The 16,129-nt window shown below is 40.6% G+C and overlaps 1 protein-coding gene across 3 annotated transcripts in view; it reads right to left on the bottom strand.

Moving 5' to 3' along the window:
• pxylp1 (2-phosphoxylose phosphatase 1) overlaps positions 1-16,129 on the bottom strand; it is a 161,551-nt gene that overhangs the window by 16,884 nt on the left and 128,538 nt on the right. For all 3 annotated transcript variants that reach the window (XM_048542923.2, XM_048542924.2, XM_048542925.2), the window contains one exon: positions 8,734-8,860. In XM_048542923.2, the coding sequence (XP_048398880.2) occupies positions 8,734-8,860 (127 nt within the window). The remainder of the gene's footprint in view (positions 1-8,733; positions 8,861-16,129) is intronic.

Below are 16,129 nucleotides of genomic sequence, written 5' to 3'. Positions count from 1 at the left end.
AAAGCACATTTCACACTGCATGGTAGGTGGCTTTAACACAAACTGCCAAGTATTTATTTTATTCTGGGATATGTATTTATCGATCGATATTGCTCCCATGCCCCACTGCATTCTTGTTCTATATGTTAGAGTAGGGTAATGGAGTGACATGTTCTTGGAAAAGAAATCCCAAAAACGTCTAATCAAATCCCTTAACAAGAATTTGTTAAAGTACCAACAGGGCTCTGTTAGGGCATTGTACACAAGGACTGAATTCTCCTAATACGTAGGTTGTATAATTTCTCCCCTAGTCATTCATCAGAGTTCTCAATTCTCAACAACTAAGCTTTTGGTCTTTAACTCATCATTACATATCAAATGCTACTGATTTACTATTTGTTTGCTTAATTATTTACTCCACCTCCTCTCATACCCTTTGGCCTCTTTTGATAAAGAGGAGCTCCCAGCATCTGTCAGATGACTCGTTCTGCATCAAACTCAACCCCTAGAACCAAGAGTAACAGACACAGCATTGCAGTGTTAACTCACCATAGAGAGTGATGGATAATAAATCCAAAAGATAGAATCATCGCAACTCTCTACGAAGCCATGCCAATGAATAATATTTCTAGAAAGCTATAAAAGACCATTAAAGTCTTCAGTTCATTTATAAATTTATTTTCTTCTGGTTTAGAAAATAAAATGAATGACTGGAATGGTTACATTGATATGACTTATTTTTCCAAAGAAGGGGGCAGTTATATGGTTAAATCATTTGTAAACAGCAACAAATGAGTTATGTGAATATATATCCATTAAAATTACTGAAAGTGGCAAGACAATTTGAGAGGGCAGTTAACAAAGCATATCACATCATAACGCTTTGTTAACACTACATTTTTTCTCATTAATTTTCAGCCTCCCTCTTACCAAACTCGCCAAACAAGCTACACATTGGGAAAACTTGACAAGGAGCCACAAGTGGCCACTTACTGGATTCAGGTCACCCACTTACCCCAAACTACCTTCATGTTGGGAACCAAACAACAATACCTTAGGGCAGGCTCCATGGGCACCAGCCACATGCAATTCACCTCCATCAATTTTGGCATCCAACACGTACCAGTCTCTAAGATCATTCATGGCACATCTCTGATCCACTTCAGGATGCTACCTCAATTCAATGCTGCACATTCAGGTTACACCGACAATTATCACTATTCCAACAAGGACACTTCACATTCAGGGCACATGCCCAGTTCACAGACTGGACCAGACAATTTCTCCAGACTCTTCACTCATTGTCACAGCACTTGCTCAGTTTGAGATTAACTGGATGCTCACGGCATATTTGCCTTGCACTTTGCCTCCTTAGCGAGAGATACCAGGCTCATAAAACTGTTACGTTGCCTTGTTGATTAGCGCAAACAACAGGAAGTTTGTCACACTTGTCATCAGGCCTCATATGAAGGGAATAGCATTTGGACAGGGGTCCCAGCACATTAAATCACGGGGAGCCTCCGATATCGTTTCAGGTCCTTTTTCGGATGTTCAGAGTGAGAGCTCTTTCTCAAAATGGTTGAGGAGCTGAAGGACAGGCAGGAAAACCCCTGTCTGGACTCTTTCTGCCCTATTGAGGGCTGTTTTCTTCATGGAATGAGAGAGAGGTAGGTATTGCAGGAAATAAAAGCGGGTGGCACAACCAATTCTGTCGGTGCAGGTTGTGAAGTGTCCTAAGCAAGTAAGTAGGCAGGACAGATGGCATGCAGGTTTGTGCTGTTGGGAGCTGGGGATGGTGACAGTGAGTTGAGGAGATGTTATGCAACATTGAGAGTGGTTGAGCTTGAGCTGAAGTGGGTACAGTAGCAGAGGTAGAATGAGGGTGAGGTATTGCAGAGAAAATGATGTCACTTACAATGGCAGAAAGGAGAAGGTCTCTGACCTTCCCCTATGGTACAATGCATTCCTCCAGAGACTGCACTGACCAGGTGGCAATCTCAGACCAAGCTGGCATGGTCTGGTGTTTTGGCCTCCACTGCTGGTCCTGGGGGAAGAGGAGGCCCTGTGTAACACCATCCCCTCCAGCAGGTCCTCCAGGTCCTGCCAGCAAAGAAGGCCACCAACTTGTCTCTATCTGCCATTTCCAAATGTCAGGGCCCATGCATTGCAGCTGTGGACTGACTGTGCTCGTCAGGGTGCATAGTGGCCTGTTAAAGATGGTGTGAGTGCAAGGAATGCCAGTGAATTTAGAGACACCCGGTGAGTTGTTATGGAGACAGCATATAGTAAGATGGGGCAGAAAACGGATGTGAGAAACGCCATCGGTGTGTGATATGTAATTAATGTGGTAAGTTTCTTAAGCAAAGGATGAGTGAACTCAAAAGGTCTCGCAGTGATGAACCCTCCAAAAGAACCCAATACAGCTTGTAATCGGCCAAACAAACAGCAGATTCAACATGTTATGATCAATTTATATAGAGCAAGGTGGCTTAGTGGTTAGCATTGCTGCCTCACAGCGCCAAGGACTTCAGAGTTTGATTCCAACCTTGAGCGACTGCCTGTGTGGAGTTTTCACATTCTTTCTGTGTCTGCATGTGTTTTCTCTGTGGTTTCTTTCCACATTCCAAAGTCTTACAATTTAGGTGGATTGGTGATGCTAAATTGCCCATAGTGTCCAAGTGTGGTCAGATGGATTAGCCATGGGAAATGTAATGCTACAAGGATAGGGGATTGGTCTGAGTAAGATGCTTTTTGGAGTGTTGGAATGGACTCAATTAGCCAAACAGCTTGCTTCCACACTGTATGGGTTCTACGATTCAATGAGCACTGTTTCAGTCTCCATTTGAATAGTGCATACTGTTCTGGGCACATTTTAAGAAAGATCAGAAGACATTGGAAGAGCTGCAGGAAAGGTTCAGAAGATTGGTCCCAAAGATGAGGAACTTCACTTATGTAGGAGAAATCGGAGATGTTAAAACTGTTTTCTTTGGATAAGACGTTGAGAGGAAAATTTCATACAGTTGTTTCAAAATCATGAAGGAATTGGACAGCTTAGAGGGGGAGAAACTTGTCAGAAGGATCGAGAGCAAGAGGGCACAGCTTTAAAGTAATTGCCAAAAGAAGCAATGGTGCCATGACAGTAAAAACAACATTTTTTTCATACAATGAGTGCCAGGATCTGGAAGGCACAACATGAAGTTTCTGTTAATAAAAGTTATATTGAGCCATGCAAGAGAGAATTGGGTTGTTCTTTAAAAGGAATAATGTGTAAGGGTGGAGGGAGAAGGAAGGGGGTGGCACTAGTTAAGTTCCTCCAATAGAGATCATATATGTATGTAATGGGCCAAATGGCCTCTTCCTATGATTTAATAATTCTGTGATTGTGTTGTTTTTTTTGTGCTTGTAAAAGTTATTTTTTTTCCTTTTATGTCCTAACTTCGTACTCCCTGTTAGCGCTTTGAACTTCTTGTCTTGCTAGAGTATTCCTCATGATTTTCTTTATTGCTATTACCTGTAGGATTGTTTTTCATGTTTCAGTCAGATGGATTAGTCTTTATTTCCACAATGTTTTCTTAACCAACACCAGTTATCTGCCTTAATTCATTTGCTAGAATTAAGTCAATGTTTCTTTCACTGTTCACCTAACAATATTATGATCCAAGAACAGCCTTTTATTCCATATTTGTTTATCTTAAGACAGTTTAAAATTACCAAATATGTTGCTTGCTTCTGCATACCTTACAAGCATTCCCACAAATTTTTTACTAAGTTTCATTGATTTCCAGCCCATTATATGCACAAAACACTACTACATCCCTTCGAGTCTGTGGCCCAGTTTTAGTTTGGTAACAGGGAGGTCAGTGGTTATAGCGGCAGAAACATAGTTCTTCCTATCTTCACAAAGCACTTCCAGCTAGTCATATCAAAATAGGAGCAGGAGTATTCAATACAATTATAGTGTTCATAGCTGTTAATAATCTTCATCTTAATTTCTGGATTTCCCTTTGTAGGAGTGCAATGACATTACCATGGCACCTCACTAGGAATCTCAGAATTTTTATGATGCAGGACGCCAATTGGTCCACCATGTCCACAAAAGCTCTGTGAGAAATTTGAGAGAATGCCAAGTCCCTGGCTTTCCCCATTGCCCTGCATGTTGTTTCTATTTAAATAATCATTCAATGCTGTGTTAAATGTCTCAGTTGAACTTGACTCCATCACACTTCCAGGCAGCACATTCTAAAACCTGACCACTCACTGTGTGAGAAAGATTTCTCTCACCTCGTATTTGCTTCTTTTGAAAAGTAATTTAAAATTTTGCCTTCTGATTCACGAACCTTTGAAAATGAGAAACAGTTTCTTCCAATCTATTTTGGTCAAGACCCTTCATGATTTTGAAAATGTGTATCAAATCTCCACTCAGCCTTCCAATCTGGAAAGAAAACTGTCCCAACCTCTCCAACCTAGCAAATAATTGAAGTTTCTCATCCCAGGAAACATTTTTGTAAACTTCTCCTGCACACTCACCTATGCATTCACATCCTTCACACAGAATGGTGCCCAGAGCCATACAAAATACTCCAGCTAAAATCTAACTTGTGTCCTGCGTTGGTTCAGCAATAGTTTTCCTGCTCTTGTACACTCTTCTTCCACTAATGGAGCTTACAATACTGTATACTTTACTAACAGCTCTCTCTACCAGTCCTGCCAACTTTAACGACATGTATATGTACACCTAAGTTTCTCTGCTCCTGCACTGTTTAGAATAACACCTTCTATTTTACTAAAACTGAAAAAACTGTGGGTGCTGTAAATCAGAAACAAAAGGAGAAATTACTGGAAAAACTCAGCAGGTCTGGCAGCATCTGTGGAGAGAAATCAGAGTTAACATTCTGGGTCAAATGACTTTTGTTTTGAAGTCCAGTTTTATTTTTGTAATTTTGTAATTCTCCATCCTCTGCACTATCCCCAAAGCTAGGGAAGTTTGAAAAATTATTGTCAATGTGACCACGAATTCCACTTCCTTCAATATACTTAGTTAGATCTCATTCAGTCTTGGGTCCTTTTCAACTTCAAGTACCAACAGATTATCCAAAATCTCCTCATCAGTTTTTAAAAATCCTTCTTGTGATCGCTTTTTCTTTTCTGTCACATTACCTACAGAGCAGATTCTGCCCAAGTCAAAGAAAACTGCAAAGTATTCATGTGACATCTCAGCTAAGCCTCTTGCCGCCATGTGTAAATTCCCTTTTTAGTCCTTAATTGGCATTACTCCTATATTTACCACGCTTTAACTGCTGATGTACTTATAGAAGGTTTTGATGTTTCTCATGGCTCTCTGCCTCTCAGTCGCACCGCATCATTGCTTGAGGTCTGAAACCCTTGAGCTCAAGCTTGAGCACCCCTTGCTATTTTCATTTACATTGGCTAGTATAGGTCAAGAGAAGTGTTTACATCTCCCACCTGCCACAGGTCAGGCATTCTGCTCAGCTGAGCTGGCTTGCCATACTTTAACTTATACTTTTCAGTTACTTTAACTTTAGTTACTTCATCTATTTTAACTTCACACTCCTGACTAGTCATTAGTAGAAAGTAGTAATTCTTCACCCTTACTTACAAAGCAGCTTCCTCTCCTGTGCCTATAAATTATTTCTTACACTGTGTTAATTTAGAAATATACATTGTTCAAAATTACTGGAGGTGTGACATAGTCTCTAACAGTGGCTGCTAAACAAGCAGTCAATTCACAATTTTCTTGTGATGTCATTAAGACTTTTTTCTCGCCTTTCCTCACACTGTTTTATATGTTGTCTGCATTCTCTGCTGTTCCTTTAGGTGCTGGTGACTGTTTTGGAGTTGTTCTCTCTTGCTCTTTTAGGTGCCTCTGACTGTCTGTGATTCCTCCTTGCTTTCACACTCAACCATGAATCTTGAGGTCTAGCTGTTCTACTTTCTTTTCCAATAGTTGGCACTGATTCTGTGCTGCAATCTGCCTCACCCTCAGTGCCACGGCATATGGAATTCACGATCCACAGGAAATTGGTCAATGGCTAACTTCGCAGCCTGTATCCTCCAGAAGGGATAAATCTATGGCAACCAAGTAATCATTAAGTGTTTGTTATTCCATCACAAAATTTACCAAGAGTTTCAGCTACATTGTAAGTATTTTTATTTACTATACAAAACAAAGCTCTATTGAAATGTTTGCATTAGCCACAGTTTATTTGTATTTTTGAAAACTTCTAAATATTGGTCTGTGTTGTATTTTGAGACATTAATTTACTTTAATCTGATTATATTTTATTTCAAGCATCAACATCATTTCACAATCACCATAAGGCAACAAGGCATAGGAACAGAACTAGGCCACTAGGCCATTCAACCCATTAGGTCTGCTGCACCATTTAATGGAATCATGGATGATCTGACAATCCTCAATTCCACTTTCCTGCCTTTTCCTCATAATACTTGATCACCTTACTGATTAAAAATCTGTCTATCTCAACCTTGAATATGCACAATTATCAGCCTCAAAAGTGCTCTGTGGTAAAGAATTGCACAGACTCACTATCATCTGAAATTTTTAAAAATCCTCATCGCTCTTTTAAATGAATGACTCTTTACTTCAAGATTATGCCCTCTGCTCCTAGACTCTTCCACAAGCAAAACAATTTCTTCATATCTACCCCATCAAGTCACCCAACAATCTTATCCATTACAATAAGATCTCTTCTTATTCTTCTAAATTCCAATGAGTACACGCCCAATCTATTCAGCCTCTCTTCACATGAAAATCCCTTCAAACCTGGAATCAACCTGTTGAACCTTTTCTGGACTGCCTTCAATGCCAATATTTTCTGTTGAAGGACGAAAACTCTTCATGGTACTCCAGCCATAGTCTGACTAAAGCCTGAGCTTAGCAAGATCTTTCTATTTTTAAACTAAATTCCCTCTGAAGTAAAGACCAACATGACATTTGCCTTCCATTTACCTGCTGAATTTATATGCCAGCCTTCTGTGATTTATATACGGGGACCCCCAAAATCCCTCTATGCTACAGCTTTCTGCAGTCTTTCTCCATTTATGGGACATCCAGCTGCACAATTCTGCCTGTTAAATGCATGATTTCACATTTTCCCACATTACATTCCATCTGCCAACTATTTTCTACAGTTTTAATCAGTCTATATCCCTCTATAGAGTCTGTCATTCTAACCACTTGCCTTTTCAACAAATTTTGTGTCATTCACAAACTTGGTTGTAGCACATTCACTTTCTTCATCCAACCATTAATCTATATTCTAAATAGTTGTGGCCTCTGTGGCATTCCACTAGTAACAGGTCGTCATCCCAGTCAATTCTGTGTCTTTTATTTGTTAGCCAATTCTCTATCCATATTAATTTGAAACATCATGGGCACTTATTAAATAGCCTAATGAAACACTTCATGAAAACCCAAATAGGTTATATCTACAACTTCTCCTACATCTATCCTCTTGCTATCTCCTTAAAGAATTTGAATAATTTTGCCAGACACCATTTCCGCTTCATGCTGACTCTGCCATTACATCATTTATAATACTCCAATATTTCCCCATCAACAAATGTAAAGTTAACTGGCATAATCAAGCATTTTTGACTCCTTTCCTTTAAACTAAAGATGCTACATTTGGCAGTTTCCAATCCCTCTTCAATTTTTCCAGAACGTAAGGATTCTTGCAAGATTTCAACCAGAGCATCCGCACTCTCTGTGACTACTCCCCTTAATACGACAGTGCATGAGCTCCATAGAACTTGTCAAACTTTAGCACCAATAGTTACCCTGGCCCTTTATACAGTGATAGTTACAGTATTAATTTCCTCTCATCATGTTGCCTTTCGGTTATTTATTAATTTTGAAATGCTACTGATGCAAAGTATCTAGTTAACATCTTTCCCATTTCCTGGATTCCCCATTGTTATTTCCCCATCCTCATTCTCTCAGGGACCCATGCTAACTTTGGCCTCTTCCACTTTATATATTTAAGGATGTTTTTACTGTTTGGCTAGGTATTAACCATGGTTGGCATAACACCTTCCTCGGATCCTACTTTCTCACTGGGATATAGCTTTGTTGTGAGTATGCTGTTGTTCCACAACTGTTTTTTTTTCTGCCAAACTCCTCTCCTTATTCATTCTAGCCAGCTCTGCCCTCATTCAATTATAATTACCCTTACTTAAGCTTAGCCCAGTTGTTTTCCACCTAGATTATTCCCTCTTAAAACTGAATGTTAAATTTAAATGCTTCCGCAGGGATCTTTTAATCTAAGGTCATTCATTAAACCTGCCTCATTACAGATCAAAAACTGCCTGATCCCAAGTTGAATCTATAACATATTGTGCCAGGAAACTGTCCTGGCTACACTCCACAAATTCATCCTTTGCCAATCTGCTTATCCCAATTGACATGAAGATTAAAGTCATCCATGATTACATAACTGACTTTGTTACATGTTTACATTATCTCCTGATATATTCTCTGTTCCATCGTATGGATAGTATTAGAGGCCTATATATAGCTCCTCCCTGTGTCTTCACCTCCTTTGTATTTCTTACCTCCACCCAAGTTGATTCTACATCTACTGATCAAGTCTTTTCTTGTTATCATATTTAGTCCATCCTAGACCAAGAATACCCACCAGCCTTTCCTTCCTGTCTGTCCTTTCAGAAAGTCAGAACAATCTAGTGTTAATCAAATTTTATGAATGAACTTACCTAGTGGGAATTAGGATACAGTCAATAGGTGGTGGCTTTGTTTTCGGAATGGCATAGAGAGGATACCTGTCACCATGGCGAATCATAACATGTACTGACAGCAATTTATAGTCCGAGGGTGCATGGCCTAAGGAGATAGGAATAAGTAATCTATTAATATAATAATTATTTTAAGTATAAAACATTTCTCCACAATAAAGAATGAATGTATGCATATATAAATTCATTGGGAAACATTTCAAGGCTCTAAAACAGAAATTAATGCAAATCGAGTCAAATATAGTCCACCACAAAACTAACACATTATCAATACCACTGGTCACGGCCTGCCATTTAGGTGGAAGACTCATACAGTCCTGTATAAACCAGGAGGCCAGTGTAGACCTCCCCTCCCTTCAGCCTTCTGCAGGGACTTTTCTCTCTGGAACGCCCTGGTTCACTCCAAACACCTCCCCACTCCTCCACAGCACCTTCTCCGTGATCGCAGAAGGTGCAATGCCAGCTTGCTTACTTCCTCCTTCCTCATGTGAGGTTTATCTGCATGTCACTCAATCTACTCTACCATATTTGCTGCTCACATTGTAGATTCCTTGTGGGGAGACAAAATGCAGGGTGTTCCACAAAATGGTCACCCAGGCTAAGTTCTGTCTATAAAAATGATCTCAAGCTTCCAGTTGCCTGCGTTTTCAGTATGGGACAGTGGGTAACATGGTGGCTCAGTGATTAGCGCTGCTGCCTCACAGTGCCAGGAACCTGGATTCAATTCCACCCTTGGGTGACTGTCTATGTGAAGTCTGCACATTCCATCCGTGTCTGTGTGGGTTCCCTCCTGGTGCTCCGGTTTCCTCCCACAGTCCAAAGAAGTGCAGGCTAGGTGGATTGGCCATGCTAAATTGCCCGTAGTGTTCAGGGATGTGTAGATTGGGTGAGTTAAAAGGGAATTGGTCTGGGTGGGATGCTCTGAGGGTTGGTGAGCACTTGTTGGGCCAACGAGCCTATTTCCACATTGTAGGGATTCTATGATGATGTATGATTAACACCACCATGTTCCTTCACCAACATATCCGGTTCAGGCCTGCTGCAATGTTTCGGTGCAAGCTGGAAGAGCAGCAATTTAATTTCTGCTTGGGGTTCCTGCAGCCTCCTGCAGTTTCAGTGCAGAACCCCTCTTTTGACGTCCTTTACCCAGCCTCATACCCCAGGCCCCGTCATGACGCAGGGTGGTTTCTGCACAACCAGTCCATTTTCACCTAATATAGTCTCTATTCCTTCCCTGACTTACTGTTATCCATCCCTTCCTCTGTCAAACTGCCTTTCTCTCTCTCTCTGGGCTGAATCTCTATCTGTTTAGATTTTCTTCCCAGTTTTCGGAACATATAGGACCTTTTCCCAGCTACCATCAATTCTGAGGTGGGGTCAATGGACTCAAAGCATTAATTCTGCTTTCTTTTACAGATGCTGCCAGATCTGCTCAGTTTCTCCAGCAATTTGTTTCAGACCAATGCAGCCAGTATTAAGATAGGCTGCATCTTCTCCCCAAAAGGTTACAAATAGATACAAATAATACAAAAAGCGCTGGTGTGAAAATGACTGGGACCCTTGAAGAAAAGTGAAATCTTTTTTTTAAGTTTCTCAAGTGGTGAGCGTGAGAGTGGGAGAGGTGCAGCCAATGGCTCCATGTGGTGGCTACGGAATCTTGCAAGGCAGTGATCACTCCAAGAAATAAATAACCACATTACTAACTAGCACCATGGTTTGCGTTTTTCTCAAACTGCACTAAATTACACTCATTTAACAGACGGGAGTCTCCATTTCATCTCCTGAGAATCTGCTCAGCTTCTTATCTGAAATGTCAAAAAAAACACACAGCAGTTGTTGGTCATGCATCTGTGTCAGCACGTAAGGCGGTTCTCGAACACTTATGGTTAGAAATAACTCCTGAATTGGAGCTCCCAAAAATATAAGGGCTTTTCACATGTGCAGTTGTCCTCACTATCAGTGACTAGAAGATCAACTTGCAAGCATCTTAGTAGCAAAAAGCCAAGCTCCTTAGTGCCAGCTGATGGTTTATTGCAACTTAGATACCAGTACATTTACGAGTACAGTCCAACAGCTGGGTAATAGCAGAGGGACAGCAGTAGAGGTAAAGACTCCAACTTACAGAAAAATGACTCATCCAATTTGGTCTGTTTAGAAGACTACACAAGAAGCAAATAGGGTTCAGCATCAGCCAACCAATACAAGTGGAAGCACAGGCAGAGTCATCTTAGGACCCTCCAGCAAAAGTGCACTTGCCAAGTCCCACTTATTCCCGAGGCGTTGAATAAAATCTCTGAATAGGTTGATTAGAAAGTATATCGACAAGTCATGGGAATTCCACTGAGAAAGAGTAGTGTGTTCCTCCGACTGTAATACATTTAGAAGATGCAGAGGGCCGTGGTATAGGCAACACTGGCAGTGCTCTAATATGAAGAGAAGTATGCCCTGATGTATAGATACATGTCTACACTGTGTACCTTATTTTTAAGAAGAGTTGAAAGAGCATCAGGACCATTGCAGCTGGGGGGGGGGGGGGGGGGGGCATATTTCAGGATGGTAACGAATGGAGGGAAGATTTGTTTCGGCACTTTACCCTGGGCTGGTCGGAATACAGAAAGGCCCATATGACTGCTTACTCAGGAGCTTCAAGGTTTACCCATAGAACGAAAGCAATCACTATTTGATGCAACAGATTGCACTACCAGCCGCAAGCCTTGCACTTTTCTTCTTTGCAATCCACAGTAAGTATTAGAAGACCAAACTGAAAGCTGATTTGACTTTTGTGTTTGCAGCTCCAGGGAGAAAATAGTGTCAAGAGACTCTTACATTCATAACTGGATTGCAAATAGGCTAATAAACAGCGCAGAATGTGAAAAGCTGTTTTTACATTGTTTGAACTAATGCTTGTAAATCCTAAAACATCAGGCTTGTACAGCTGGGCAAAAACCAAAGGTTGTTAAAAAGACAGAGATTTCCTATTTAATCCGTATTTCACAACACTGCTGCATTGATGGCACTTATGTGACAGGTCTTATTCGATGTTAGAAACAGAATAAGAGTCACATTGTTTTGGGCCTTTGCAAGCTGCAGTCAGTTCTTCAGTTTAAATGGGAGAACCACAGTGTCCCCTTTCATGAACAACAACCACAGCTTCACAGCCTTTAGATGTGAGAGAAAAGAAATGGAAATAACGACAATAAAAAGTGGAAATCACTGTTTTCTATTTGATGGCCACATGCCAGGAAATATGCCTGTATTTATACAAATTAGACGCTATTTTTCTGTTCAATGGAAATGCATTTATGAGGCAATTTGCATGAATATTTTTCAAACTTGCTTCTTTATCAGGATATTGGGAATCAACATCAACTGGAAAACTTAGCCACAAAAATCCACTCGATTAAGGCTTAAAAATTATTTCCAATACAAAAGTAAAACAACAGAGTAGACTCAATATTTAATCTATGCGCTCTCAATCAATATTTCATTGCTCCAAAACTGAAAAAGATGCAGCTATTAATGATAGATGTACATCTTGTACTTTACTGCATAGTTGAAGCATAGTTCAGAAATGTTAGTTAAATATTTTTCTACATTTCTTCAGAATTTAGTGGCACTTTTACGCTTAGCGTTCAAATACTAATTTAAGTCATATTATTAAATTTAGTCTAAACATCATGTGTTTTATGACACACAGTAATCAACAGGAAAGATCAGCCATGAGCCAGAAACTCTTTTGCAGGTCACCAAAGGAAGGGAACATTCTGGGTTATTTAAATAGCTCAATGCTCATGGCTACTCACTTATGAAAATCAAAGATTCTACAGACAATGCATACATGTTTGCAAGAAAGATCCCAGTGTGAACAGCTCGTCATTTGATAACTCTGGGTTTGTACTGGATAGAGATTTAAAGGATGAGAGGGAAGCCGTGGAAGAATCTCATTTACACTTACAGAATGCTGGGAGACCTGGTTATAGAAGGTGTGGAGAAGATGTTTCTACTAGTAGGTGAGATTAGGACCAGAGGGGACAGCCTCAGAGTGCAGGGGCGATACTTTAGAACTGAGATGATAAGGAATTTCTCCAGCCAGAGGGTGGCGAATCTGTGAAATACATTGGAGGCCAATCTATTGAATAATGTTAAGACACAGATAGATAGGTTCTTGATTAGTGAGGGTATCAAAGGTTGGAGGAAAAAGGCAAGAGAATGGGGTCAAGAAACATATCAGATATGATCAAATGTCGAAGCAGATGGGCCAAATGGCATAATTCTGCTCCTATATATTAATTTATGGTCTTCTTTCTAACTCCAGGCAACCAGTCTCAGAATACCACACCCTCAACATGTGAACCGTGACTGGATCCAACAGGCTGTGGTCATTCTATTCTATCTAGCTCAATTTCATAATGGGCCGTGGATTGACCAACTCAAACCTCAGGGCAGCTGATAATCATATTCAAGTTGAACTCACAATATCATTGAGTATCAACATCAATGGGTGCCAAAGTCCATCGCCCCCATCCTCACCATGGAAGCTGGGTAATAAGTAAGAAAGGGTTGAAGTACAGTGGGATTCCATTTGTCCTAGATGCTTCAGTTACTGTGAAGGCCTGTTACAACCTTTAGAAATAGTCATCAGACACATTCATATTTGCTAGAGCCCTAACAATAGAGCAGGCATAGGAAGATGTATAGACTGGAGTTTCTCAATGGCTGTAGAGCAGACAAAGATTGGAGCAAAATGAAACAAACACTCAAATGCCTTGGTTTCCTTTATATTTGATGACTGTCTCAGATTCAGATGAGACAGGGTACTTTTCAACTGCTGTAACTGCAACTGAGCATTACTATTTAGAATGCATTGCCTCACTCATATTGAGGAAATGACAGGAAAAGGGGCCCTAAAAATCTGCCTCACTTCTCCTGACTTGATTGCCACATCTACAGGGATTGGCAATACATAAAGACGCAAGTAGTAGAGTCTGGGATTGAGAACACAAGGATCCTCATAGACACACATTCAAATGAGCCACAGGAATACTGCACCGTCATTGTCACCCAAATGAAATCAAATGCTGTGTGGGAGGCCTGGCGAGCTGCAGAAGAACAGCTCAAGGAACACGAAAACAGCTGTGTCTCATTCTGGGAGGTAAAATTAGAAGTACACAAAGTTCATTGAGTTAAATTTGCCATTGAAAGCACATGTCCTAAACAGCTTCATGAGTATCCACTTGCAAATACTGAGTATCTTACATCTCTTTTCCAAACTGGCAAGGAACCAATAGGACACTGCGATCAATGTATATTCCCAAACTCTAGATGCTGACCATGAAACCAATGAAGCTTTCAATGTCAAACTTGACCAAGGTCTCTGTGTATTTTAAACAATATCGGGTTTATTCTTCTCAGAGCCTTCAACATTGGAGTTGGACCAGATTTCAATCTCTGAAATGAAGGCATTGGTAAGGAAGAAATTTGAAAAGTCAATTCCAATAGATTTGTCTCCTCATCACAATTGGCAGACAAGCTCATTAGCACAAGTATATTCTTTAAGCAGAAGAATAACTCCAAAACCCCATGATAACATGCACAGTCCAAAGACTGGCACCTAGTCAATTACCATCAGTGTCCACGTCCAAATCACAAAGATAGCTGGTTCACCAAAACAGAGGTAAGAGCCCAAGGACTGCTGGCCTAATCACTAACTTATTCAATCAATCATGTACATCAAGCTGGCCTCCAAATAATGGGTGCAACAGAAGAACCTTGAAATGTAAAGGGGTCTCAAGGGTAAGTGCTAAAAGGATGTTTCTCCTTGTGGACAATCTAGGAACTCAGGGCATGGCCTCAGAAAAAGGGGCATAAACCTAAGACTGAGATGAGGCAGAATTGCTTCTCCCAGAAGGTTGAGACACTTTGGAATCCTTGCCACAGAGACCTGTGGGGGGGAACCAGAGCCCTTGTAAATTTAAAACTCAGATAGATTCTTGATCAATTAAGGAACCAAATATTCCTGGGAAAACACAGGAAAGTGAATATGAGGAATGTCAGATCAGCCATGATCCTGTTTGATGGTTGAGCAGGCTTGAAGCGCTGAATAGCTTCCCCTGTTCCTATTCCTTATGGTCTTAAGAGATGTCCATTAGAAAAACATCACTGAAGCTCTGAAAGGTCCAATCAAGGTGCATTGATTCCAACAATGCTTTAGGGGAAAGGAACACTTGGATTTTCCGTCAGAAAAGATCAGGCTGGATGATGAAAATAATCAAGATATCAATGAAATAACTGATCACAGTACAAACACTTCTGATCTCGGTAAAATTCCCCAAATTCAATTAAAAAGAAGTGAGTCTACAGAGGTATAAAGGTGCACACATGGCATGAGAAACAAGTGGTGGGTAAATAATACAAAGGCAATTCAATACCTTGCTGTCATGATATTTGCTGATTCTTCACTGACACCAAGGTAATGTATGGCCCATCCTAAGGATGGAGGAGATGAAAGAAGAGAAATCTGTCAAAAATTAGTTGAGGGAACATTTCGAATGCCTTTTCAGTGGAATAACTCAAAAATACAGGAGGCACCTTCATGTACTGCAGTCATGCCAACAACGCTGCCTCCAGATGATTGTATATATTAAATGGGAGGATGGACACATCAACTTCAGTGTCAACATCAATATTAAGAAACAGGCGCCACAAACACCGATGCTATGATCATCCACCGTCAGCTTCATTATGTTGGTCATATTGTTTCGGATGTCCATATCAGGGTCCCAAAGGAGGTTTTCTTCTTCAAGCTCAGTCAGGGCAGATGCACAAGAGAAGGACAGAAGAAGCACTTCAATGTGGTGAAAGCCAACCTGAAGACATGTAACACTAACCCCACCTCCTGCGAGATTAATGACTTGGACCATACAAGATGGAAGCAGAGTCTGTGTGAAGGATCCCATTATATTGAACCCTAATAAAAACGTAAAAGTCAAATTCACCATAATCCTACCAGACGAAAGGGCTGCTCCCTCATCACAGAGATGACTGGTGGTGTTTTAACCTGACGGTCACTATGCCTTGGGCATGAGGACAGGTTGAGAAGGAGAATACTTTGTGGTATACTCAACCAGTGCAGGAATTGAACTCATGCTGTTGGCATCGCTAACCAGACACCCAGCCATTTGTGCTAACCGACACAATGACAAAATGAAGAGGACAAACAAGAGTGGCACAAAGAACAAACCATTGTAAAAATCCCATATGGTAACAAAGCCTATGTGCCATAAAGTCTGTAGATCATGAACTTATATCATTGGCTATCTTCATACTCATGGAAGACACTTATCTTTGCCTGCATATT

Source organism: Stegostoma tigrinum, chromosome 14, assembly GCF_030684315.1.
Source record: "Stegostoma tigrinum isolate sSteTig4 chromosome 14, sSteTig4.hap1, whole genome shotgun sequence".
NCBI classification, from domain to species: Eukaryota; Metazoa; Chordata; class Chondrichthyes; order Orectolobiformes; family Stegostomatidae; genus Stegostoma; species Stegostoma tigrinum.
This window is presented reverse-complemented; position numbering and strand designations above follow the sequence as displayed.